Raw genomic sequence first — 25,172 nt, forward strand, 5'->3', positions numbered from 1 at the left:
CTTAGCTCAAAGATGACATTGATTTTAAGAGGGCAGATGTCACACAAAATAAGATGTTCCAAAAACACAAGAGGCTAACAAAATGTATGATAAAATATATCATTGTTTTTTTGTGGGAGTAAGATGTGATGAATTGTAAAATCTGAAAACATGGCAATCTGCATGTCTGACCAGGTGTGTGACTCTCTTTTCAGAATCAGAATTCGGTTTATTCGCCATGTATGTTATACAAACACAGAATGTACTGTGGCAGGGAGGTGCAAACACTAAACATCTGTTCTGTTCTGTTCTGTATCTCTGTGAAAAAAGGTTTTGGGTATCACATTGCTAGGTTTAAAAGGTGTTAAAGGATTCAAGTCAAAACCATATCCACTGGATCACAGAAAGGGTAAAATACACAGTGTGGGAATTAACTGTTTCCTGTCTGATATGAAGATGGGGTAATGTGTGCATGCAACACATCTCTTCAGGTCCACCTTAAGAGAGCGGAGAGGCAGCCTGTTGTGGCGAGAGTTGGGGGAGGCTCTCACTGGGTCATGCCTGGCTCTTTAAGGCAGACTGTGGCAGTTGGATTTTAGTTTTAAAGGCACACACACATTCAAATGGCTACTATTAAAGTCATATGGCTAGATGAAGTCTGAGGTGGTAAAACAATCAGGAGACAAAATACAGTGTAGAGTATAAAGTGGTTGCATCCTGCTGATTTTAAATCGTGTATCTCTTGTATATTGGAGGATGAGACAATGTTCTTAGTTTTGCATTGACAATGGAGATGATGTTGGCTGTAAGAAGATACATTATATGAATGATATGTCTGAACTCTTAACAATTTTAGAATAAAACAGTTGACATCTGTTGAAAACATCAAAAAATCAATTTAAATATTGCTTTAATTGTTTTTATTTCAATGCTGGAGGTAGGTACCGTGACCCACATTTATCTCTTCAATTATACACTTTAACAAAAAGACAGACACGTTATTAATATAATGTGCTTCGTGGCTTCTCCTTTGAGTCACCGTTACTGGAAAAAAACGGTGATAAAAAAAAGTGATAACAGGAGCAGGGCAAGCAGTGGATAGGAGGAAGATTTCACTCCTGCCTTTAACTAAGATTGACCAAAGTAGCGCCACTAAGTGGGCCACTATTTAATACTGAAAAACGTTACAGTGGGCTACATGTGTGTCCCTGAAGTTTTAACCAAAGCGGCAATAAATGAATAAATATTCACAATTCACATACAGTGAAAATATAGCTGTATATATAGGCTGTGAAAATGCACTGACATTTAATCTCGTGGTGGAATTATAAAACGTGATGCATCATTATTTAAAGTAGCATACAAACATCAGACAACTTTCTCTAAATGTAGTTTGTAATGAATATGAGATATGGTCCTCACCAATGACAGTACCTTCCCATTACAGGCCGTGCTCGTTCCCGCAAACATGAAAAGTGATTTGTCGTGTGTGCACGTCTGGATCTCAAACCATAGCTGAAAGAGCGTTTTCATCCGTTTGATGCGGCCGTGCCTTCGTAGAACAGTCCGTGGATTCACGTTCTTTCAGCAGGCCTACTTCCGTCATTTTGTCTAAATATTTGATCATGGTTAACATTATTTCCATGAACAGTTACAGAGCACATGATACAAATTGAACATTTTAAATATTCGAAATTGCACTGGAACGATCATATCGTGAGTGGGTTTTTGTATCTTTCTCGTCTAACAATGTTGTCGAAATAAGAACACGTCACGCGCTAGCCAGTTAGCTAGCCTTCTACGTTACTGCAGACAACATGTAATTGTTGTAATTAAATGCAACAGTGTGTACAGCTACACAAATGTAATTTATCTGGTAGCAATTGGCATGTGCATAGCAAATATGGGTTGGCGTTTATCGAGTTTTATTTTGAACGCCGTGCCTTGGCGGAATGAAGAGGTTTTGCTTTTTTTAAGGTAGCATGGCAAGATGTAGCTAGTTTGCTAGCCTTATCGCTAGTGGTACTTTGCTAGCAGCTAGCTAGTGCCGCTAGTAGTATGTGCTCAAACCCGATTGTAGTGCTGAGAGGCGATAGTTTATTTTTGTGAAGTGTGTGTGCACCCCTTCATAATGTGGTTTTAACAGGGGACATCATATTTGGTAGCTACTAGTTGGAGAATCAAGCGATTGCTTGTTAAATTGCTAATTGCCTTCTCGCTAAGCTAACTGATGACACAAGAAATATATTACTAGATAGCTAGTTAGCTATGTATATTTTTCTGGCTAATTCATGATGGTGCAAAGCAACCCAGATTTGAGCGATGTCCCCTCACAGTTGTCAATTTAACCTTAACCCAAGCAAAGTGGGTTCCTCATAAACCACCACGGACTATATCTGCTTAAAATACTACAAGTCTGGACAGTGTACACAGTACAAAGTTCTTGAGGAGAGGGAATTGTCTGCACTTTGTCCAAGCTTCACTTCTACCAGTAGAAAGACGAGGGCTACAGTACATCAATCATGCAACGCTTTGGCCATCTAGTGATGTATATTTTTAAACTGTAGGCCTATAAGTTCTCATTTCCCATTACAATATCACACAGATGTGGTCCATTTTGTTAAACAATGTTACATTGTTTTGTGTGACACCATTTGATTCTCTCCCTGCTTCCCAACTGTACTCATCCCACGCGCAGGCAAGGATAGCGTGTTGCCGTGACTTGTCATGAACGAGCCAGAGAGTGGAGTGGTCTCGTTCGACGAGTACGTCAGGCAGAAGGCCCGCAGTGTGCCCCAGCATCGGATGAAGGAGTTCTTGGAGTCTTTGGCCAATAAGGGCCCAGAGGTGCTGCAGGAGTTTAGCCAGCAGAGCAATGCAGCCACTACCACCACCATGGTGTACCAGCAAAGTGGCAACTGTGTCTACACCGACAGCACTGAGGTGGCTGGATCCCTCCTGGAGCTGGCATGTCCAGTAAGGGTCATTTTAAACAAACTGAAATGTTTCGACCTTTCTCGTTTTTGTTGTTGTTGTTGATCAGAGCTTACTTTGGCCTGTTTTCAGTCATTATTGGTCATATTCTAACAGGAACCTTTCCTCTAATGTCAGTACTATGAAATATATTTTTAACTTTTGTGTATGTTGGTCCTCTCTCTGTGTAAACAGGTTCAGGTGACCTCGGCTCAAATGTCACCACAGACATCTGAGCAGCAAATTCAAGTGCAAGTGAGTCCCTAAATATCTTTCTTAATCACTCTTTACATTTACATTTAGTCATTTAGCAGACGCTCTTATCCAGAGTGACTTACAGTAAGTACAGGGACATTCCCCCGAGGCAAGTAGGGTGAAGTGCCTTGCCCAAGGACACAGCGTCATTTGACACGGCCGGGAATCGAACTGGCAACCTTCAGATTACTAGCCCGACTCCCTCACCGCTCAGCCATCTGACTCCCTAGGAGAGACGGCTTGACGGTTTAAGAAACCTGCTTTGTGAATCGTATCCTGAACGGTCCTCCCCCTCCTCAGGTGCAGATACAGGGACAGCAGGGACAGGCAGTTGGTCAGCTGCTCCAGGTGGCTTCCCCTTCCCAGCAGGACATACAGGGCATCTCCACGGCCGCACAGCTCGTCCAGCAGGGAGAGCTAACTGAAGAACAGCACCAGCAGGTAGCTCAAATCATTTGCAAAGTGACACATAACCCTCTGAGCCTGTGTGTTTATAATTACGAAGTATCTCCACGTCCTTAATTGTTGAGTTTATCGACACCAAGTTGGACTAGGATCGTATTTTTGTCTGTTGCAGATTCAGGCTCAGTTGGTTGCTGCAGTAGGCCAGCAGATTCAACTTCAAGGAGGGCAACAGATTCAACAGATTCAGTTACAAGGAGGCCAACAGATTCATCTTCAAGGAGGCCAACAGATTCATCTTCAAGGAGGCCAACAGATTCAGCTTCAAGGAGGACAACAGATTCAGCTTCAAGGAGGGCAACAGATTCAGCAGATTCAATTACAAGGAGGCCAACAGATTCAGCTTCAAGGAGGCCAACAGATTCAGCTTCAAGGAGGCCAGCATATTCAGCTTCAAGGAGGCCAGCAGATTCAGCAGATCCAACTCCAAGGAGGCCAACAGATTCAGCTACAGAGCGGCCAACAGATTCAGTTACAAGGCCAACAGATTCAGCTTCAGGGTGGTCAGCAGATCCAACAGATCCAGCTTCCAGGTGGTCAGCAGATCCAGATCCAGACTGTGGAGGCCATGTCTCCATCCCAGCAGCAGGGCTCTCCCCGGGAGGCCGAGAGGAGGGCCGGCGCCTCCCCCACTGTCCTCCAGCCAGCCAAGAAGCGCAAGGTGGACGTCCCCATCGCGGTGTCGTACGCTCTGCCCCAAGGACAGCAGGTGGCAACCGTCCTGGCCATCCCTCAGGGTCAGCAGCAAAGCTATGTGTCACTCCGCCCTGACCTGTTGACTGTAGACAGCACACACCTGTACAGCACCACGGGCACCATCACAGGGCCCGCAGGGGAAACCTGGACGATCCCTGTGTACTCAACCCCCCAGCAGCAGGGCGTGGCCCACATTGCCATCCCGCAGGAGGCTTATAGCACCGTCCAAGTGGCGGCCAGCCACGACAAGGACAAGATGGCCGCCATCTCGTCGGCAGGGTCGGTGGCGGTGCATTCGGGCGCGGCGGTGACGGTGGCGTCGGGGACGCAGGAGGAGGTGGTCCAGACGCTGTTCCCGGCGCAGTTCATGAACGGGAACCTCCACATCCCTGTGGCGGTGCAGACAGTGGGCGGGGCCTACAACACCACCCAGTCGCTGCACATCTGGGACCCTCAGCAGCAGCACGGCCAGGGAGGAGAGGAGCAACAGCTACACCTGCAGGTCAGAACAGAGAACCGTCAAGCCGTCTCTCCTAGACCCCCTCTGTATGTCGCCTTGCTGAATCCTTGAGGTTACACATGGTTTGTTTAAGGAGGGGACGCTGGGTTGTGGGTGATGGCACGTGCTCCGACGAGCAGGGGGTTTGTCTGCGCAGGCCGTCAGGGTGCCGTTTTAAAGGCGTCGAGTTTGTTTTCATCAGCGTGTGTTTTTACGCCGTCCAGGCCGAGTCGGACGGACAGACGGAGGCCTCCACCGAGCTGCTGCTTCCTGTCTCGCTGAAGCCCGAGGAGGGCCTGGAGGTGTGGAGGCTCTGGGTCCAGCGCAAAAACGCTGAGTTGGAGAAAGAGGAGAAGCAGAAGCTAGCGCCCATTGGACGTGAGTCTTCACCTGGTCGGAAATTGAATTTCTACTCTTCATGGGATATTAGTTTCAAATGTGCCGTGTTCGTTTGTCCTCCTCTCTCTTTCTCTCTTTCTCTCTCTCTCTCTCTCTCTCTCTGTCCTTCCCACTCTATTTATTTATCTTTCCTCTTCTTTTTCTCTCTCTCTCCCTCCCCCTCTTTCTTTCTGTCTCCTTTTTTTCTTTCCCTCTCTCTCTCTCTCTCTCTCCCTCTCCCGCCTCAATCTAATTTCCCCTCTCTCCCTCTCCTCCCCCCTCTTTCTCTCTCTAGGTCGTCAGCCCATGCGTTTCCAGGAGGACCTGGTGTCGAGTGCAGTGGCTGAACTCAACGTGGGTCTGGCCCTGATGACCCAGGAGGCACGAGGGCTGGAGGGAGAGCAGTTTGAGCCGGATGCTCTCTACTACGTGTTCCTCTGTATACAGAAGGTGCCACAACCCTCCCTAACGTTCCCATTGCGACAGCAGGACATCCACATGTACACTCACACAGTACAGGGGCCTAGATTTCATAATACAGGGTTGGGACATGTCCTACCCACTTTTATAAAACTGTGAATCTGCCCCCCCCAAACACACACCTTTTCAGTAAGAACATTTTATTGAATGGCAGCATTCTCAGTTATGTGTAAAAAAAAACACACAACAACAACACGATCATCCTGAAATGCATAAAACATTTTAACAAAACACAAAAAAACTTAAATACTTTTTATTTATTTTTAATCTATAATTTGTGTGTTTTCTTTTTCTCCCAAAATTTGTAGTATCTCTTTGAAAATGGACGGGTCGACGACATTTTCTCCGATCAGTACTACACACGTTTCTCCCAGTGGTTACACAAAATCCTGGATGATTGGAGACCAGCTGTCCACCCGTTGGGTAAGTTAGGAAGGGTGGAGGGCTGGACGGAGGGCTGGACGGAGGGCTGGACGGAGGGCTGGACGGAGGGCTGGACGACGGGCTGGGCGGAGGGCTGGGCGGAGGGCTGGGCGGAGGGCTGGGCGGAGGGCTGGGCGGAGGGCTGGGCGGAGGGCTGGGGAAGCATTGCCCTCGTTGCTCCTACCACATGATTTTGCAGATCTAAAGCACTGTGGTCGGTTGGTTGTTGGCGAAGTGGTGTCTTTCCGGTGACGTTGTGTGATGTGGGTCCTCTCAGGCTACTTCATCCCCAGTCATGTGACCGAGGAGATGTTGTGGGAATGCAAACAGCTGGGGGCCCATTCACCAGCCACGCTGCTCACCACGCTCATGTACTTCAACACTAAGTAGGTCATTGCAGTCGTTTGTCTTGTAGCTTTTATTGTCCAACAAAATTGGTGATATGCATCCATATTTAAGAAGAAATTGCCTTTTTAGGCAGATAAGTGATCGGTTAATAAATAAAATTATAAATATAAGTTGGCCCAATGAAATGTGAATACATAAACATAAGCTCTTTTATTATCATAATAATTTGTACCAAAAACGCTGGTGGTCGTGTTTGTTTGCTGCCATGTTGACATGACGACACAGTGGGGACTCAAGATTCCGTGTTTGACGGCTCGTCTTTACGCCGCAGGTATTTCCACCTGACGACAGTGGAGCAGCACATGAAGGTGGCATTCTCCAAGGTCCTGAGGCACACCAAGAAGAACCCCTCCAACCCCAAGGACAAGAGCACCAGCATCCGCTTCCTGAAAGGAGTGGGGCCGCACCAGATCGGCCAGAAAGGTGATTCAGCTGCTCTCCTTAGCCCTGTTTTCAGGGTTCCCGCGGGGTCTTAAAAAGTCTAAAATTCAGAACTTTAAATTTAAGGCCTTAAACGTCTTAAAAACGGACAGATTTTCATCCGAGGTCTTAAATTTCATTTAGTCAGGTCTAAAAAAAGGTTTTACCCTCGTTCATTTCCAGAACCGCTGGCCGCAGAAAGTTATGACAAAGTAGCAAAAAGGTATTGAGTCGCAGACTACAAAGCGGAGCTCTACAAATGAAACCAGCAGAACGCTGCCCTCAGAACGTTGGTTCGGTGTTGTAGTTCTTTCTGGGGGATATTGGTGTTGGTATGTACATGGTGATAAAACTACAAATACTGTTATAAATGCAATACCTGCCCGCGAAATACGTCTACGCTTCCTCAGAGTTTGTTAAAGTTCGGCTACTTGTGGAAAATGGGAAAGTGTACTTTCAACGAGACATGGCTAGATCACAGCGATTTCCGCTGTTGGTTACAAGTGGTACCCAGCTCCAGGTACAAGGCTCGCTGCCAACTTTGCCCCAAAAATATTCAAAAATTACTAATGTGATTGTTTTATCTGTAAATGTAATTTATGCTTTTTCAATGACTGAATTCATTGAAATAAAATGTATTTTTCAGAATTTCTTTGATTTGAATATTTTTGGGGGTAATGTGTCGTGTAGGTCTTAAATTTCAATCTTTATGGTCTTAAAATGTCTTTAAAAGGTCTTAAATTTGACTTACTGAAACCTGCAAGAACCCTGTGTTTTGTACCACGCTCAACCAGCTTGTTCCGCTTTTGCAGCGGAAGGTAACGTTCAGCCTCCGCGTGAAATGTGTGGGGGCCCAGATGGCTGAGCGGTTAGGGAATCGGTCCATTAATCAGAAGGTTGCCAGTTCGATTCCCGGCCGTGCAAAAATGACGTGTCCTTGGGCAAGGCACTTCACCCTACTTGCCTCGGGGGGGGAATGTCCCTGTACTTACTGCAAGTTGCTCTGGATAAGAGCGTCTGCTAAATGACTAAATGTGTTGCAGTGACGGACGACATGTACGAAGAGCAGGGGGAGGATCCTGAGAACCCACTGCGGTGTCCCATAAAACTCTACGACTTCTACCTATTCAAGTGGTGAGTATCGTCCCCCCCCTGTCCAATCACAAGCTTTAAAACGATGCCTTCGCTCACGCGAAGAATCCTCAACTGACACCTCTCGTCCCTCAGTCCCCAGAGCGCGAAGGGGCGCAACGACGCCTACTACTTAACGCCGGAGCCTGTGGTGGCCCCAAACAGTCCTATATGGTACTCGACTCAGCCAATCACGAGCCAGCAAGTGGAGCAAATGCTCACACGCATCATCATGGTGCGGGAGATCCAGGAGGCCGTAGCACAGGGGAGCATTCACTGAGGAGGGGAGGGGCCGTAACCTTGACATTCCCCTGGACTCACCGGCCTTCCACTCTCGTCTCTCTCTTTCACACAGTCCTGGTTGTGGCTTCCCTTCTCGCTTCTGGAGCCTCAGCAACTCACAAGGAACTCTGAAGTGGTCTCTCGCTCTTTCCCCAAATGGTTTCATTTTACATCCACGGACGTGAGCGACACTGTTTACAAGAGTTGATTTCATGGCCTTTTTAAAGAAGGAAAAAGAAAAGAAAAAAGAACATATTCCTCAGTTTTGTTTATCTTAATCATGACCGTTAAAATGATTGTGACCCTCATGCCTGATGTGGACTGACTGATTAGTTTGTTCTGTTGGGTCATGCGTGTGAGGACACTCATCACCTAAGCTCTTTGCTTCACGCTGTTTTGAACGACAAAGAGCAAGAGAGGGTTGATCCATGCGGTCACTCACTCATAACTCAGAGATCATTATAAACTTTCTGCGTCACCTGACATTAGAGAGGTTTAAACGGCCCGACTAATTCAGTCTAATGTATAAATATTGTGTGAAAATATGGACATTTATCCTTTCTGCTTTTAGTACCCCCCCAACCTCCTCTCAAGTCCTGGACCCGTGACGGGTATTGGGCACCCCAGAGCAGGATGGATCATGCCTGAGCACAGGATCTTAACAGACAGGACCCCTCTGCTCAATATTTTGTTATTTTTTTTTATATTGCATTTACGATCTCCTGTATGTATTGATATTATAAGGCTGACGGAGGCTGGAGAGCCATTGTTTTCAAACATGTCTTTTGTACAGTGACTTTGTGCTTGATGATTATCAGGATGTTGTCAGGCATGAGAGGGTCTCTGAGTTCTGATGGCTACATGCAATCTGATCATCTCTTAATGTGCAACATCCAAGAACAAACACTATAATATAGACCATTGCCACACCATGCACTCTGTTTTATAAACAAATATAAGTTTACAGCACTGTCATCTGTAAGCTTAGACAGAGGACTTAAACATTGAAATTCCAGATTTTTTTTTTACAGTTACATCGACATGACTGCTATTTTTTAAGTAACAATGACTTAATATTTCACAACCAAAATCAATTACGAAGCTGCCGAAACTGTGTGTGTGTAACCTCTGCTGACATCTAATGGTTGATACAGTCCAACCATGACAACATCAGGATATACTACTTCCTGTATTATTCTGAAACTGGAATATTATGCTGGAAGCAACAGATCTGTCAGAGTCAAATGTCACAGGGTCTCATCAGTCCTGTAATCTGGGAGGGAGATCTGCAGTTTCCGCAGCGTGCTGACGAAGAACCTGGTCAGGGGGCAGGACACGGAGATGTCGTCCTGACCTCTGAACCCTGGCAGAGTCAGCTGGCGGGCGTGCAGGTGAAGAGGGAGATACCGCACCTTGCTCTGCTGAATCCCAAGCCTCTTTAACACAGCATCAGGTAATCTCTGCATACAAGACCACAGACAGGCACACTGTTCAATAATCTGGATCCAGCGTGTGCTTGGTTTGGGTGCACGTCCTAGGTTTCATGTCAGGTCACCAGATAATATTAAGCTGCAGATTAACTGAAGGTTGTGCGCTGCTGTTGTGCGTTTTAACACTACTGAGATAATACATTGTCATGTACATTATACATTGTCGACTTAGAGTAAGAAAAGGGACATTCTCCCCGAGGCAAGTAGGGTGAAGTGCCTTGCCCAAGGACACAACGTCATTTGTCACGGCCGGGAATCGAACCAACAACCTTCTGATTAATAGCCCAACTCCCTAACCACTCAGCTATCTGACCCCCAACAATACAATGTTGTGACATGATACAGTGGTGGAGCTGTGTTACCTGAGGTGCCAGTTTGTTCCAGTGGGCGTATTTGTGGTCCCCGATGATGGGGCATCCCAGAGCATAAGCCATGTGGACTCTCATCTGGTGTTTTACTCCTGCGAAACAAGAAACCAAGTTCATCTATTGTATTAGTTCAGCCTTTTATAAGACATTGTGTGGTGACTTCTTTCTTCAGTTTAGCTCAAGACGCTTTAATCTTATTATTTTTGAACCCACAACCTGTTAATTAGCAGTCAAAATCTCTACCACTGAGCTATACCCCTCCCCGGGGGGTCTGAGGTGTGACATGTGAGCACACCTTTCATGCCCCTAGAACACAGTCGAGAGCGCTTCTCACCAGTTATTGGTTGAAGCTCCACGAGGCTGCAGCCGTTGCTGCTCTCCAGCACGCGGTACTTGGTCACGGCTCCATGAGCCTGCCTGTGGGCCCGCACCCTGGTCACCCCCTCCCCGCTGTCACTCATCCGGTACACAGGACTCAGACCCATCTGTGAGAGAGAGAGACGACAGACTGAAGTTACACAGTAAATAATTTTTTTTAAATGGGGGGGGGGGGGGGTGTTTATGTAGGGCCCCTTTTAAGCTTTTTATTCATTCATTGATAGGACAGTCAGAGATGGGAAAGCAGGGAGAGAGAGGGGGGGAGGAAGACATGCAGGAAAATACCTCAGTCGAATCCAAACCTAGGATTTGAACCCAAAGTCCCTGGTGCAGGATCGCCCCCTAGTGCACTGTTTCTGTATCAGCTACTTGTCAACTGAGGAAAAGTTACATTTATGCACTTCAAGTTACCTTGAAGTGAGGTTGGGAGCCTGTGACTTCTCTCTCTATGACAGGGATGTCGATCACACCCTCAGACGGCACGGGCACGCCCACGGAGACGACCCTAGACGGACGGAGATTGAAGAACATCTAGAACCACGTCTCCCATCTCAGTGATGGTGCTGGTGGGCAAGGCCGGCCCAAGGCATAAGCGAACTAAGCGGCTGCTTAGGGCCCCTGTGGCTACCAGAGGGCCCCCAAGAGCACATGAAATTACAGTTTAATGTAATAAAAAAATATATACCTTTTTTTTTTTATCTGCGACGCCGAGGGGCCCCCAAATCAATTTTGCTTTAGGCCCCATAAAGGCTTGGGCCGGCCCTGCTGGTGGGCATCAGGAAAACGCCAAACAACTGATGTGTGAATGTGGCGGCTTCGCCATGACTTACAAATATTTTCTCTCCACCTGATGGTGTTTGTGGAGCTCCTGTATGTGGTTCGCCACCTCCTCGTTTCTGGCCAACAGTAGAGCGCCTGTGATCTCCTTGTCTAATCCTATACAGGTATGCAGCTGAGATCCACCTTTCATTCCGTCCATCATCTTGGCGAGGATTGGGAGAACGCTGTATATGCAGTTCTTGGCCGCTGAGCCCTCTAACCAGAAATGGAATGCACAAAGATTAGCCTACATTGTGTTTCGGTACATAGGTGTTAATTTCCGATTTAAATATATAAACTCAGTTTGTAACTACATTACCTTGTACAGGCACGCCATAAGGCTTATTGATGACAATCAGTTCCTGGTTTTGAAAGATGATACTTTTGTGGAGGTGCTTGGCCAGGACGTTGGGGTGAACATTTTGCAGCTGCTGGCTCAATTGTCTAAGTTCCAAAACGCTCTTTTCCAGCGGGGACACAGGGGACTTCGGGATACTGGTCTTTTCTGCTTGCGCTTTCTCCCGTCGGATTTTTTGTGCAAGGTCAATCGCCCTCAATGGAGGCTTGTTCTCGGGGTCGGGCCCCGACGGTTGTTTTTTCGGAGCAGTGACATGTGTCCGCGCGAGCATGGATGCTACTCCCGGCGATACACAACAGCGTATTCGTGTTTTGATTAAACAATTTAGCATTTTTGATAGGTGACTCAAGTCATGGTTGCAAGCAAAACTTACCGCGCTGTAGCTGTTCATAGCTACGCTCTACTACACGACATGTTATTCCCATTTGTGACTCGACTCACTGTGTAGCGCCATTGAAAGTCTGTGTAACCGGAACTGATGTATGTTTACATCCGATCTCCGAAAAGAATGTCTACGTTTTTGCAATCAATGGATTGCAAGTACCGTGTCCATTCAGTTCAGTCATAGTTACGAATTATTGAATGGATGTATTATACATGAAATAAGGCAAACGACCGTGCACGATGTGTAATTCTGCCATTAAATCCTGAACGGAAAAGGCAAATATATGACAAGAGACCGAAGGGCACACAGTCTACCGCAATGGGCAAATTGTTTTGAAAGATTAGGCCTATTTACATTTTAATTTTAGTGTAGGCAGAAATGAAGATTAACGACCGTGTGTTGCGAAGCTTTAGAGTTGCAAGGATATACCGGGAACATACAGAAAAAGTCAACTGTGTGGATTACAGCCCCAATGGCGAAAGTGCAGTATCCAGCAGTGATGATGATTCCATTGTGTTGTATGACTGTCGCGAGGGAAAGTAAGCTCCTATCATTTTCAACAATAACATTTGTTTTCTTGAGGAAATCGTTTCCTTTGTAGTTTGTTCCCTCGTGTCGCCTTTTAATTGAGATATTACAATGTATCTCCGGTTTCTCTTTAGACCTACTCGGACTCTTTACAGCAAGAAGTATGGAGTGGACCTCATTCGCTATACGAACAGGGATGCCGACACAGTCGTGTACAGCTCTAATAAACTCGACGGTGAGAACTCAGTCACAGGCAGGCTGCATGGTGTCCCACTTGTTGAACACAAATACATGTACTACATAATTACCCGTTTAACATGATGGTGTGTATCAATTGAAATAGTGTGTAGCATTTTAGACCATGTGTTCTTGATTGCGTGCCATGCAGATACCATCCGATACCTCTCCCTTACGGACAACAAGTACATCCGCTATTTCCCTGGGCACACTGCAAGGTGAGACGGTCTATAGGTGCTTACTTAGTAATGCAGGCCACACAGTCTCAACCCCTTAAACGTTTTTATTGACTACTAAATGTTTCTGTCCATGTACAATTGCAGGGTAGTTGCTCTCTCCGTATCACCAGTGGATGATAAATTCATCTCTGGGTCCTTGGATAACACCATCAGGCTCTGGGATCTGCGCTCTCCCAACTGTCAAGTAAGTGTGTGTCTCCGTGTCTGTCCAAAGAACAGCCCAGAATGTGTCCATGTGAATATTGTGTGTTTTTGTGTCCTTCAGGGCTTGACTAATCCTTTAGGGAAGCCTGTATGCTGCTTCGATCCAGAGGGGCTGATATTTGCTGCCGGGGTGAACTCAGAGATGATTAACTTGTATGACATTCGCTCTTTTGATAAGGTAAACTCCTGTTTAGGGATGTCATACAAGGCATATTGTGTCAAATAATTTTTCCTATTAATTATTTATTCAAAGTGATGCACTTCATTCTTTTATTCGTTCATGCGTCTGCTGTAAGTCCTGTTCTGTTGTGCTCTTGTATGTTTTTAGGGTCCCTTTTCTTCCTTTGAGACCCAGTTCAGTCGTGTTTGTGAGTGGACTGGGTTGAAGTTCAGTAAGGATGGTAAACAGATCCTTATATCCTCCAACGGGGGCGCCATCCGCGTCCTCGATGCCTTCGACGGCTCCGTGCTGCACACTTTCTCTGTGAGGAAACCACCAATAGGACACATTTCTATTTGTGTGTATACATGTATACATTTGTATGTTTTTGTGGATTCATAATTACAAATGGACTCAGTGTCCGTAAACATCTTTTGTGTGGAATGCTTTTTGTGTGGAATGCTTCATAAAAAGTAAAGTTGTTTTTGTCCCCCAATTTGTTTGTCTTCCTGTAGGGCTACAACAACACGAAGGGCATCTCTCTCGAGGCTTGTTTCACCCCAGACTCTAAGTTTGTTATGATTGGTGAGCACCGAACACTAACATGCACCTCTGCAACATAACATGCTCGTAAACATACTGTACCCATTACATTACATTTACATTTAGTCATTTAGCAGACGCTCTTATCCAGAGCGACTTACAGTAAGTACAGGGACATTCCCCCCGAAGCAAGTAGGGTGAAGTGCCTTGCCCAAGGACACAACGTCATTTGACACGGCCAGGAATCAAACTGGCAACCTTCAGATTACTAGTCCGATTTCCTAACCACTCAGCCAACTGACTCCCTATATGTACCCAGATCTTTACAGTCCACTTCTAAAACTTTGTTACTAGTTACTAAAACTAGTAACAACCCCATCTCTGACTACATGAATCAACACAATAGTACCAGTCTTTAGAGAAGTCATGCCGACCATTCATGTTTGCCTTCATAAATTGAAGATTTCCAAAGTCCAGATTATCTGACCAGTGTGCTTTTCCTGGCCCAGGTTCAGAAGACGGCAGGATCCACATGTGGAGCACAGAGAGTGGGATGAAGATAGCGGTCTTGGATGGGAAACACTCAGGGCCTATCAACACACTGCAGTTTAACCCAAAATACATGACCTTCGCAAGTGCCTGCACCAACATGGTAAGATGCCACCACTCTGCGTGGCCTTACGTGGTCATGTTCCAGAATGCAATTGTGTCGGGGAGTCAGATGGGTGAGTGGTTAGGGAGTCGGGCTATTAATCAGAAGGTTGTTGGTTTGCTTCCCGGCTGTGCCAAATGACGTTGTGTCCATGGGCAAGGCACTTCACCCTACTTGCCTCGGGGAGAATGTCCCTGTACTTACTGTAAGTCGCTCTGGATAAGAGCGTCTGCTAAATGACTAAATGTGTGGGTCACAATAACAACTGTCGTGTTCGTCAAACCCACTAAAGCAGTGAGCTGCTCAGATAAGCGCACTCTGGAAAATTGTAAATAACTGACACCATGTTTTCGCAGGCATTTTGGCTCCCATGTGTCAATGACTGATCAAGGCCACAGACAAACTTCTTTGAAGACCGATGCTGTCATTGTTGGCTGAGATGCCATGCTTGATGCTTGTTTGTACAAGTACGGGCAGTTCACTGTGGACACCAATGTCTGTAAGTTAAACCTCAAGAGTCATCTTTTAACTGAAGTGGTTTATATCACATTTTAACTTGTCAAGAGACTAAGGTAGCATAAACGAACAAACTTACAGTATATAAAAAGCTACAATTATTCGAATGCAACGCTGAAACATTATGTTAACCCTACAATTTTTTTACATTCAGAATTAAGTATAACAACTTTTTTTACATGAGTAAAATAAAATGATTTTAATTATCCAAATAATTGTATTGTTTTGATTGTAGTGTCTGGGTTAGTCTTTATGTTTGAAGTTTCTCAAGTTGTATTAGACTAAGGTACAGTCAGCTGTTTGCTTTCTCAAACACATACAGTGTGCCTACATGGTTGTGCTGAAAAGATGCAAAGGTCATTTTTGTTATCCGTGTTTGTGTTTGGGAAGAGGATAGGAAGAGAGATGCTTGTTAGATTGGTTTAACGTTAGCGGTTGTCAGTGGGTTCCTGTCTGTGTGCGATAGAGGGGGCCTATGTTGAATAATGTAAAGCACCTTGGGTTGTGTACTCACTGCTGGTTAAATAATGAATGAGCCCATCAGAGGTAACCTCACAGGTACACACTAATCTTTCTCTCACCCATCTCTCTTCAAGTGTGTGACCACAGGTGCGTGTGTGTGTGTGTGTGTGTGTGTGTATGAGGGAAAGAGTTAAGTAATTGTGTGTGTGGGTAACCTAACATCTATCACACTTATTTTTGCGTAACATATTTCATTCACACACACACAGATTGAATATGAATTAGGTATATTTCGCAGTTTCTGTGTAGTTGACATTATTGGTGGTAATGGGCATAAACCTCTTGACCCAGTGGGGTAAAATACTATTGGCCTTTTTTTTGATTACTTGGTTAAAAAGTTGTTTTTTGTTTGATCTTGAGCAGGAGTCAAGCTTTTCTCACTCACGATAAAATCACCTTTAAATGTTGTAGTTATTTTATCCTAAGTGCAGTTTTGAAACTTGGGGGTCAACTTCACGAGGGGTGTCGCATTTCTGTGACCGGCCTTTGTGGAATATGAGCTCGCGGCTTGGTCCGCCTGTTGAAATGATAGGGTTCGGAATGTGAGTAAGTGATCTGATGTCATCATAGAAGACACTTTATTATGGACCTACTATACACCATCAAAACACATCCTGAAAACTAGTGGCATGAAGTGTTTGTCAATTGGCCCGACCGCCGCACGCGAAGACTGTTCGGGCCACGAGTGGGTCCGACGTTGTGGTCACTGATACGCGAAGAATTTTAGATCAGTGGTTAAGGCGGCATATCCACTGACACGCGCGTTATTACTCATCAGCCACAGTTCCGCTGATCGAGTTTCAGACGTTAGGGATCTCCCTCCCCAGTCCACCTCACTGCGTTTATGTCACTGGCGCATGTGAGTTAGTCCAAGAAGAACGGTCAAGCTGACTGTGCAGGGCAACCGTCAGGCTACGTGACAGGATTCGAGAAAAACGCAGAGACGTAGCTGGAGAGATCTTTGGACTGCCAAAAGATGTCCCACCAGACGGGGATCAGTGGTAGGTGACTTGAGTGCACCCTCCCAGAACCTTTAATGATGCACCCTCACAAAACTTTCAATTACCCTACTGTTGTATTGACGTACTATGTGTCACAGCCTATTGTAAAGGTCAGTTTGGTACTCTTTGAAGACAAAGGCCTACGCCACACTGTCTCTGCATTACTTTTACCTCCGTTATTTCAGTAATATATACTTTGTATTTTTTCTTACAAATGCAACATTTCACCCAACGCCTTCTAATTCAGGCCGTTTACCTTCAAAGGGTTTTAGTCTAGGCCTTCAGATAATATTACAGTTTTGAATGGAGGTTGTCAGCGTTTTATTTGCTTGCTAAAGCGCTCTGGCAGGTAATACTGTGACATGGTCATCTTTTTGTTGTGATCATAATACGCCATTACCAACAATCCACATTAGCCAAAAGCCATCAGTTTGACCCAAAGTCGTTCAACCAAAAGTTTTATGTAACAGAAAAATATGAAGAAAGAAGGTACACTGTTTATGCATAGGTTTCAACGTGTGCGTAACTAGATAATACGGCGACCATACCTCTCTCACCTCTCACATGATCCTACATCATTTATGAGGTTGCTGTGTTTGGTAACTGAGAGGATTGTGGGTGAGGATGTATTGTGGTGCTGGACACTTCAAAATTAAACTATTTATATTTTGACAAACAACCACAAACGATAGTCTTCTGTTAGATAGAGAGAGAGAGATCTGTGGTCAATGCATTGAAATTAGAAACCCTTCAAAGTAGATGGACATATCTCTGAGGTTCCAGGCCCTTGTCTGTGTCACCAAATGCAATGCCTCAAGTACCTGGCAGTGGATCAAGTTTTGTAACAGCAAGTCTCAAGTTCTTTCTGACCCATCTCTATTTGTCTCTCTGTCTGTCTCTCCCCCCTCTGTTTTAAATCTGGTTACTATAGCAACATCTGAACTGCAGGAGTTCTTGGCCAGGGCAAGGGGAGGAACCATCCGAATAGTCAAGATTGTCATCAGAGATGGTAGGTGTCTGTGCGTGTGTGCAGTATGTATGTAGTCTCAGTTTATGATGTGAGTTATTTCCTGTCTCATCACAGAGGAGTTGGTGCTTGGCTCATACAGAGAGCCTGTACAGAGCTGGGACAAGGATTATGACCACTTCCTGCTTCCACTGCTGGTTGCCCAGGAGCCCTGTTACATCCTGTACCGCCTTGACTCCCAGAATGCACAGGGCTATGAGTGGATCTTCATTGCTTGGTCACCTGACCAATCACCAGTATGTTATACTTATCAATCACTTAATGGTATAAAATCTGTCAGATTGATAGTGCTTCACACTTACAGAACCATAATTGATCAGAAACAAATAGGCCTTGTAATTCCAAATTGCGATAGACCCCGTGAAAAGCATTCACCTTTCCAGTGTGTGAACCCAGTCACACCGGGACAACATGCACACGTTGATCATATCTTCGTTCCTTTGGCAGGTGAGACAGAAGATGGTGTACGCTGCCACCCGCGCCACGCTGAAGAAAGAGTTCGGCGGAGGCCACATCAAAGACGAGATGTTCGGCACCAGCGAGGTTGATTGAACCTCATGGCTCTTGAGATGAAGTTTTTTTTTTTTTATATGGTGCCGTAACCACAAGCACATGCGCAAAGCGTTGCAGCAGGTGACTCGTGGCCTTTCACGCTCTTTCGTAATCCTTCCCGCTGTGCGTCTATCTCCCTGTTCCAGGATGACCTGTGTTTCCAGGGTTACCTCCGCCACATGTCCTCCTGCTCCTCCCCGGCTCCCCTCACAGCGGCTGAACAGGAGTTGCAGCAGATTAGGGTCACAGAGGTAGGCTCAACGGGCTCGGCTCCAGAACCAATTGGATGGGCGGGCAATTGGTTTCCACAAGAGGGCATTTGAACATAGCTCTCTTATAGAAAGTATTATAACAAAAATAATGGGGTGGGGTTGGGGGGGCAGAATTCCATAGCGGGGGAAGGAGGGGAGGAGGGGGGGAGTTGCGAGTCAAAGGGCTCTGTGTGCTAAGATCATGTGTTATAGCTGTGCAAATGTAGATGTACTCCATGATTTTTCCTTTTCCTTTCATTCTCTTTTCACGATGTGCCATCCAGGACAAAGTTGTGTGGGTAGGTGATCGTCTATTCATTATTTAGAAGTGGAGAACGGGTGAGAGCGAGCGAGCGGGAAAACGAGACAGAGAATGTGACAGACGGACAGATGAACACATTTGTTTTCATTCACAGGATGAACGTAGGCGACAAAGTACACCTACGGCGAGAGCGAAGGTTGGTGTCCCTCGGGTGTGCTGTGATTTGAACAGGACGAAGGATTGAGTTCCATCCTTTTATCCTTGTGGTATGTTGTGTTTGTCTCCCTCTGCAGGTGACCATGGAGTTTGGCTTAGATAAAAGGCAACACAACATGCAAGGCTTGGTGTTCCCTCTTCAAGAAGACGCAAACATTGCTCTGGAGCAACTTCAACAAAGAAGAATTAACTACATCCAGCTGGTACGAGGAAAACAAATACTGAAATTCAAAACAAGAAAATAGACACAGCCTGCTCAGTGTCATGAATGTTTGTGTGTTTGTGTGTGTGTGTGTGTGTGTGTGTGTGTGTCACAGCGGTTGGACATACAGAAGGAGACCATCGAGCTAGTCCACACCAAGCCCACAGAGATACACGACCTTCCACTCAGGATCCCCAACGACACGCCCAGATACCATTTTTTCATCTTCAGACACTCCCACCAAGGCCAGCAGCAGGAGGCGTTGGGTCAGTAAACATGAAAACTAAACGTAAACACAAACAAACTGGTCCTTGTACAGAATGGAATGTCAGCCAATGATCTGGGATAGAAGTGTTTGTAAAGCCATGTAAAAGTGATCACAACCTCTCAAAACCCTTTTCAACCGTGAAGCTCGCCAGCATTCAACTATTACACTACTGCCTCTGAACTTTGGGATGGGTATAGGCCACTATAGAAACTGGTTCTCATAGATGATTCTTCTTCAGAATTCAATAGGAATATGTAATACAAAAATTATTTAATAAAAAAAAATTAAACATATTTATGGCCCTTTTCGGCTTTACTGGACAGAGATAGAGAATAGACAGACATTTTTGTGAAGAGAAAGACATGCAGTAATGACCCAAGGCGGAATCGAACCCGGGCTGATGCGTTAAGGCCTCAGCCCATCTGGTCCACGCTGGACCCAGTGAGCCACATTCCAATAGGAATATCTGTCAGTCACTGAAGTGATCCATAACTAAAGCGAACATCAGTATAAGGAGTGCGATAAGACCCTTGATTTACATTTACATTTGGACCAGGATTGAGAACCACTGATTTAGCAGACGTTCTTATCCAGAGCGACTTACAGTAAGTACAGGGACATTTCCCCGAGTCAAGTTGGGTGAAGTGCCTTGCCCAAGGACACAACGTCATTTTGCACATTTGCACTCAGCCACCTGACACCTGATTTAGATCATTAAGTATCCCATACTGTTCCACTACAGAGTGTGGTCCCCAGCTGAATCCTCAGAGACACATTCAAATACAGAGTGTTTGTAGAATCAGCACGGAGGAAGGACAGCTGTTAAGATATCAAGAGTTGGGTGATAAAGTTAAGCTTTGAGGTTGAAAATGTGAATTGTGAATGATTTTATACTGTATAAGACAAAGACTCATTATCTTAAGTATAAGGCTGTTATATATTATACATATATTATATAAGACTGACACTTACAATTCCTCTTTTAGTCTTCATTTACTCCATGCCAGGATACAGCTGTAGCATCAAAGAGAGGATGCTGTACTCCAGCTGTAAGAACCGACTACTGTTTGAGGTGGAGAGAGACTACCAGCTAGAGATCGCCAAAAAGGTACATCGTTATCACATACAGTACCTCATTAATGTGGCTAGTTGCAACCAGGAGAGTGATTGTTAATGTCCAGTGCATATGGAAGGCAGCCAGACTGACCCAGTATTTGTATGTTTTATTCTACTGAGACATAGCAATTCATTCACGTCCCCTGTAGCAGACAAAGGTTTTGGGCTAGTAACTTTGCAACTCTCAAAATGCTCTTTGTATTGATTTATTTATTTTGTCTGATATAATGTTACAAATATGAACGACCTAGAAATAGCAAAAAAAATATGACTATAAATATTTATAAAATTAATTTGTGACATACATTTTCTTCCAAATATGTTTATCAGGCAAAGACTTACGATGTTTACGTAAAGTGTAAACATCGTAAAAGCTTTTTAACTGCGGTCTCAGGAAAATATGTTTGTGTGTGCGTGCGTGCGCATCTGCCTGCAGATGGAGATCGACAGCGGGGAAGGCTTGACCGAGGACTTCCTGTACGAGGAGGTCCACCCCATGGAACACACTCTGAAGCAGGCCTTCGCCAAGCCACGCGGCCCTGGAGGGAAGAGAGGCAACAAACGCCTCATCAAAGGCACTGGAGAGAATGGAGAGGAGAGCTAGATACCCCACAGGATGCTGCTGATGCACACCCTGGCCCTCCCTGCTGTATTTCTACTCTGTTTTCTTCCTTTACTTGAAACTAAAAGCCCTTGAGATACTATTATTGCCTCGTATCCCCTCCCTAAAAGGCCTTGTGATAATCAGCTAATGTCCATTGTTTTACATTACCTATTATCATGTATTGTCACATATTATTTTAACTTAAAATAAAATATTTTTTTTCTGTATTTTTATATTTGTTAATTACGTTTGGAATTAACATAAAACTGGCGGACAACTGAAATAGATGATTATTGATGACTAAATAGATGACGAAAACTTCATTGAACCCAGAGGGTAAAATTGTACCAGTAGGCCTACAGAAACTGGACAACAAGGGGCATTTATCAATAACTAAAAGCAAGAACAAAATCAAGTATGGACCCAAACTAAGTATGTATGAATAATACATACTTTTATATTCTAAATAACTCAAGAAATACAAAAACCTAAAGGAAATAGTTATAAGATGATGCACACAGGTTGTGCTCACACTGTGCACTATAGCAGATAGGCTAATATTAATGTTTAAGGCACCCAAAGATTTCCAGGAGGCCATTGGTAAAGTGTCAAGAAGATTGGAAAAGGTCATTTTGTTGTAGTCATGGTGTTCAGCAGATCAGACGATTCATTAAAAATCGTTGGCTCTTGTTTGTGGCCTTGATGTTCCTAGTCAATTCAGCCTGTTGTTTAGGTGCACTCCCACGTATTTGTATGACTGGAGTTAATCAACATAATCTCCCTAGCACATAGGAGTCAGCGAAGCCTTGTTCCTCCTGAAATCAATCACCATCTTCCTGGTCCCGTTAAACTGCATGTGATTCGGTAGACCAGATCCATGTACACCTCCTGTCCCCGTACAGGAGGAGGAACATACAAAAACACATTCCATATGTACATGTGTTAGTGACAGAAGGGATGGGGCCAGAGAGAGGAGAGGTTAGTAGGGAGGCTTGACAATGGAAGCCAATTTCACTCAGCCGAGTTTTCCGGGAGGCGTCCTACTTGGAAGTCATCAGCTGGGAATTAATTGTGTCGACGCTTACTGACTGATCCGCCCTGGTCGCGCAGCCGTGAAGCAGAAAGAGCACGCGCTATAGTCAATCGAAACATTGCGCAGCTCAGCAACGCAGTTCCGCGTAAACTGTTGGGCAATGTGCAGGAACCCCGCTGCCGCGAGCGTTGAAATACAAAGCTATTCTTAGAAACTGATTCCTAGAACTTCCCTCGGTTTGCAAATCTGGATTTACAAATTGAAGCGTTTTCTCGCCTCTTTATTATTCTACAGAAGGCATTCAAGGATAGAAGGTCTCTGTGGCAGATATCATATTTTGAGTGTTTTTGTTGAGGCAATGTTGTCTCAGTTGCTATTGTTGCAATGAGAACCTTTTTTTTCCAAAAAGAAAGAAAACTTCTCGGTGTACATTTCAACGTGTAGGACTATATGTCGACTTTGCTGACATGACGTAAATTGGTGACTATTTCAAGTTAGATGCCCGACTTTTTGGATTCAAATTTGATTACACTAAATGGGATTCTATTCGTTATGATTGTGTGTGTTCAAAGGTGAGTTGATTCTTCATTTCTTATTCAGAAGATTCATAGCTTTGTTGGCTATCGATTGCCAGATTGCATTTCATCGAATTGTATTAATTATTCCAATTGTAGGTTGTAGGCATTATATATTTTTTTTTGGAAAAGCATAGTTTTGTTGAAGTAGCCATCGTATATTACAGGGACCGTAATAGCTTCACTGTTTATTTGATCTGTTAACACTGGTTATCGTTAAATTTTATAATACTTGTACTAAGTTGTTAATTAGACTAGTCTATAAATACATATTGATGATATTATAATACCTCAGCACCGAGGGAGGTACAAAGAATGTTATGCATGGGGGTCAACTGGTAAGTGATATGTTATCAGAAGTGAAAAGACCAAGACCGTTGTAGCTTCCATGATACTAAGCTGAGCAACAGGCTGTGACATTTGTAGTTTGTTGGACTGCCACATTTAAGGCCAATTCTTATCTCTTCTCATCTCAGGGCTATCTTCCCAGTGGCACCCAAAAAGATGGTTGCTAGGGGGATGACCATGCAGGACAACGGAGAGCAAAGGGAATCATGTTACCACCACCCAATCTCCACACTTTGGGACCCCGCAGAAGACTTGCGTTGCATAACCTCCACCTTCCAGTACCTTCATACTTCAGGTACAGACTGTTCTCTGTACAAAGCCACATCCTTCAGTATGTGCAGCTCAGCCTACATGTTTATTTGTGCATGTAAAATACTTGTAAAATAGCGTCCTCTGCCATACTGAATTCTCAATGGACCTATTTAGTAAAAATAAATTAAAAAAAGCTTAAAAAACAAAACAAGTACAGACTCCCAGAGACTAGTTTGGATATAAATAAGTAACCTCTACATGTGTTTTGGCCTCCAGGTTGGTACTGGGGCTCCATGTCTGTCAGCGAGGCTCGGGATGCTCTCCAGAAGGTGTCCGTGGGGACCTTCCTGGTGCGTGACAGCAGCCACCCTCTCTACATGCTCACCCTGTCAGTCAAGACGGACTGCGGCCCCACCAACGTGCGAGTCGAGTACAGCTGCGGCCGCTTCAGACTGGACTCCAGTTCCCCGGGAATACCTCACCTGAAGTCTTTCCCAGACATCCTGAGCCTGATACAACACTACGTGGGCTCCTGTCAGAAAGAGACAGGCCAGAAAGCTGAACCCAAGGAGAACTCTCTACCCAAAGCCAAACTACCGCCACCCCAGCCCACAACTATGGACAGCCCAGTGTTACTAATGCTGAAAAAACCCCTGCACAGGACCCAGGCATTCCCTTCCTTGCAGCACCTCACACGCCTGGCTATCAACCGGACCACAGACTGCCCTGCTCAGCTTCCTCTTCCATGCCCACTGGTTTGTTATCTACAGGAATACCCATTCAGGTTATGAAGACCAGTGTATGAAGGCCAGTGTAAGACTGAGCCATTTCTAAAGGGCTGGGCCATAATCAGCCGAGAAGTTCTCACTAGATGGGAGCATAGGTTGTCGTCTGATGGAAACGACCTCTGAATCACTACAAAATGTTCACAATTGTCGCATTTGCTGGTTAGCCAGTGGTGCTCACGATGAGTTGAGATTCCTTTTTTCTCACATACCCATGAACTTTAACTTAAATAATAACACTTTTTATAACCATTTGTACTGTTCTGAAAAACATGTATCATACACATGTAGTCTGTTGTTATGAATAAATGTCTTGTAAACAATTACAATGTCTGTTCTTCAATGTGCTGATTTGTTTTATTTTGTTAGCCTGATATCTAAACTACTACTGATTGCAGGAGGATATAGCAAATAGCAGATAATGTCTGTGTGTATCTGTTTGTCAAGGAGAGAGATGTTTAACCCATTTTCATAAAAACACATGAACCTGCTGAACTGCTTTGTCAATATTTGACTCATATTCAACATTCCCGGCAGAGCACGCATCTGGGTCAGACGTGCAAACCTTAAATCAGTGTGGGATAGCATTAGTCTTCTTTACCAATTATGCTCTGGTTATTCACTTCATATGACCTATATAATTCCACATTTTAAATCCCACTCGCATTCAAATGCATGTGTTCTGCAACAACGAGAGCAGGGGAAATACATGTTTTCATTGTGACTGTTGAATGGAACAATTCAGTTACATAATCTCGAAAACCTTAAACTAAAAGTGTGATGCTGATGTTTATTTGTTGACAAAGCCGATTTTTCTTCTTCTCTGAATTTCTACAATTACGTTAAGAATGAAACATTGCTTATCGCATTTCCATGAAAACTTTCTGCTTGAGTT

General features: G+C 44.7%; 5 protein-coding genes across 6 annotated transcripts; 4 read left to right on the forward strand and 1 right to left on the reverse strand.

Moving 5' to 3' along the window:
• The first annotated feature begins 1,540 nt into the window (after positions 1-1,540).
• Positions 1,541-8,637, forward strand: LOC136941493 (transcriptional regulator QRICH1-like). The gene is made up of 12 exons (XM_067234000.1): positions 1,541-1,695; positions 2,678-2,955; positions 3,148-3,207; positions 3,508-3,648; positions 3,785-4,867; positions 5,089-5,242; positions 5,538-5,692; positions 6,031-6,145; positions 6,423-6,531; positions 6,825-6,976; positions 8,017-8,107; positions 8,201-8,637. Exons 2-12 carry the CDS (start codon positions 2,707-2,709, stop codon positions 8,382-8,384), a joined length of 2,493 nt encoding a protein of 830 aa, XP_067090101.1. The 5' UTR covers positions 1,541-1,695; positions 2,678-2,706; the 3' UTR covers positions 8,385-8,637.
• Positions 8,638-9,307: 670 nt separating this feature from the next.
• On the reverse strand, positions 9,308-12,259 carry LOC136941549 (pseudouridylate synthase RPUSD4, mitochondrial-like). Its single transcript, XM_067234082.1, has 6 exons — positions 11,761-12,259; positions 11,453-11,657; positions 11,034-11,127; positions 10,579-10,729; positions 10,239-10,336; positions 9,308-9,846 (listed from the first exon to the last, which is right to left on the reverse strand). The coding sequence occupies exons 1-6, from the start codon at positions 12,188-12,190 to the stop codon at positions 9,634-9,636; spliced, it is 1,191 nt and encodes a 396-aa protein (XP_067090183.1). The 5' UTR covers positions 12,191-12,259; the 3' UTR covers positions 9,308-9,633.
• Positions 12,260-12,301: 42 nt separating this feature from the next.
• On the forward strand, positions 12,302-15,466 carry LOC136941590 (WD repeat-containing protein 82-like). The gene is made up of 9 exons (XM_067234130.1): positions 12,302-12,723; positions 12,847-12,947; positions 13,101-13,167; positions 13,273-13,372; positions 13,454-13,570; positions 13,721-13,876; positions 14,068-14,137; positions 14,605-14,747; positions 15,104-15,466. Exons 1-9 carry the CDS (start codon positions 12,563-12,565, stop codon positions 15,131-15,133), a joined length of 945 nt encoding a protein of 314 aa, XP_067090231.1. The 5' UTR covers positions 12,302-12,562; the 3' UTR covers positions 15,134-15,466.
• Positions 15,467-16,635: 1,169 nt separating this feature from the next.
• LOC136941556 (twinfilin-2-like) lies at positions 16,636-21,510 on the forward strand. 2 transcript variants are annotated; one of them, XM_067234092.1, is made up of 11 exons: positions 16,761-16,786; positions 17,718-17,795; positions 17,871-18,049; positions 18,261-18,356; positions 18,512-18,616; positions 18,901-18,915; positions 19,033-19,074; positions 19,172-19,297; positions 19,412-19,562; positions 20,551-20,672; positions 21,117-21,510. In XM_067234092.1, exons 1-11 carry the CDS (start codon positions 16,762-16,764, stop codon positions 21,282-21,284), a joined length of 1,107 nt encoding a protein of 368 aa, XP_067090193.1. In that variant the 5' UTR covers position 16,761; the 3' UTR covers positions 21,285-21,510. The 2 variants fall into 2 exon arrangements, with proteins under 2 accessions (XP_067090201.1, XP_067090193.1); XM_067234100.1 differs by lacking the exon at positions 18,901-18,915 and having other exon boundaries at positions 16,636-16,786.
• Positions 21,511-22,460: 950 nt separating this feature from the next.
• On the forward strand, positions 22,461-24,606 carry LOC136941601 (cytokine-inducible SH2-containing protein-like). Its single transcript, XM_067234141.1, has 3 exons — positions 22,461-22,889; positions 23,369-23,535; positions 23,769-24,606. The coding sequence occupies exons 1-3, from the start codon at positions 22,816-22,818 to the stop codon at positions 24,281-24,283; spliced, it is 756 nt and encodes a 251-aa protein (XP_067090242.1). The 5' UTR covers positions 22,461-22,815; the 3' UTR covers positions 24,284-24,606.
• Positions 24,607-25,172: the final 566 nt, after the last annotated feature.

This window comes from Osmerus mordax, chromosome 1 (genome assembly GCF_038355195.1).
Source record: "Osmerus mordax isolate fOsmMor3 chromosome 1, fOsmMor3.pri, whole genome shotgun sequence".
Lineage (NCBI taxonomy): Eukaryota > Metazoa > Chordata > Actinopteri > Osmeriformes > Osmeridae > Osmerus > Osmerus mordax.

Coding starts and splice junctions, on each gene's coding strand:
- LOC136941493 (XM_067234000.1), top strand. CDS start 2,707: ATGAACGAGCCAGAGAGTGGAGTGGTCTCGTTCGACGAGTACGTCAGG. Junction 3,649..3,784: donor CTGAAGAACAGCACCAGCAG/GTAGCTCAAATC, acceptor TGTCTGTTGCAG/ATTCAGGCTCAGTTGGTTGC. Junction 8,108..8,200: donor GACTTCTACCTATTCAAGTG/GTGAGTATCGTC, acceptor CTCGTCCCTCAG/TCCCCAGAGCGCGAAGGGGC.
- LOC136941549 (XM_067234082.1), bottom strand. CDS start 12,190: ATGAACAGCTACAGCGCGGTAAGTTTTGCTTGCAACCATGACTTGAGT. Junction 11,128..11,452: donor CAGGTGGAGAGAAAATATTT/GTAAGTCATGGC, acceptor CCGTCCGTCTAG/GGTCGTCTCCGTGGGCGTGC. Junction 10,730..11,033: donor GCTCCCAACCTCACTTCAAG/GTAACTTGAAGT, acceptor TCTCTCTCACAG/ATGGGTCTGAGTCCTGTGTA.
- LOC136941590 (XM_067234130.1), top strand. CDS start 12,563: ATGAAGATTAACGACCGTGTGTTGCGAAGCTTTAGAGTTGCAAGGATA. Junction 12,724..12,846: donor TATGACTGTCGCGAGGGAAA/GTAAGCTCCTAT, acceptor GTTTCTCTTTAG/ACCTACTCGGACTCTTTACA. Junction 13,877..14,067: donor CCGTGCTGCACACTTTCTCT/GTGAGGAAACCA, acceptor GTCTTCCTGTAG/GGCTACAACAACACGAAGGG.
- LOC136941601 (XM_067234141.1), top strand. CDS start 22,816: ATGCCCGACTTTTTGGATTCAAATTTGATTACACTAAATGGGATTCTA. Junction 22,890..23,368: donor ATGATTGTGTGTGTTCAAAG/GTGAGTTGATTC, acceptor TTCTCATCTCAG/GGCTATCTTCCCAGTGGCAC. Junction 23,536..23,768: donor CCAGTACCTTCATACTTCAG/GTACAGACTGTT, acceptor TTTGGCCTCCAG/GTTGGTACTGGGGCTCCATG.
- LOC136941556 (XM_067234092.1), top strand. CDS start 16,762: ATGTCCCACCAGACGGGGATCAGTG. Junction 18,050..18,260: donor GGTCACCTGACCAATCACCA/GTATGTTATACT, acceptor TTCCTTTGGCAG/GTGAGACAGAAGATGGTGTA. Junction 19,298..19,411: donor GAATTAACTACATCCAGCTG/GTACGAGGAAAA, acceptor TGTGTGTCACAG/CGGTTGGACATACAGAAGGA.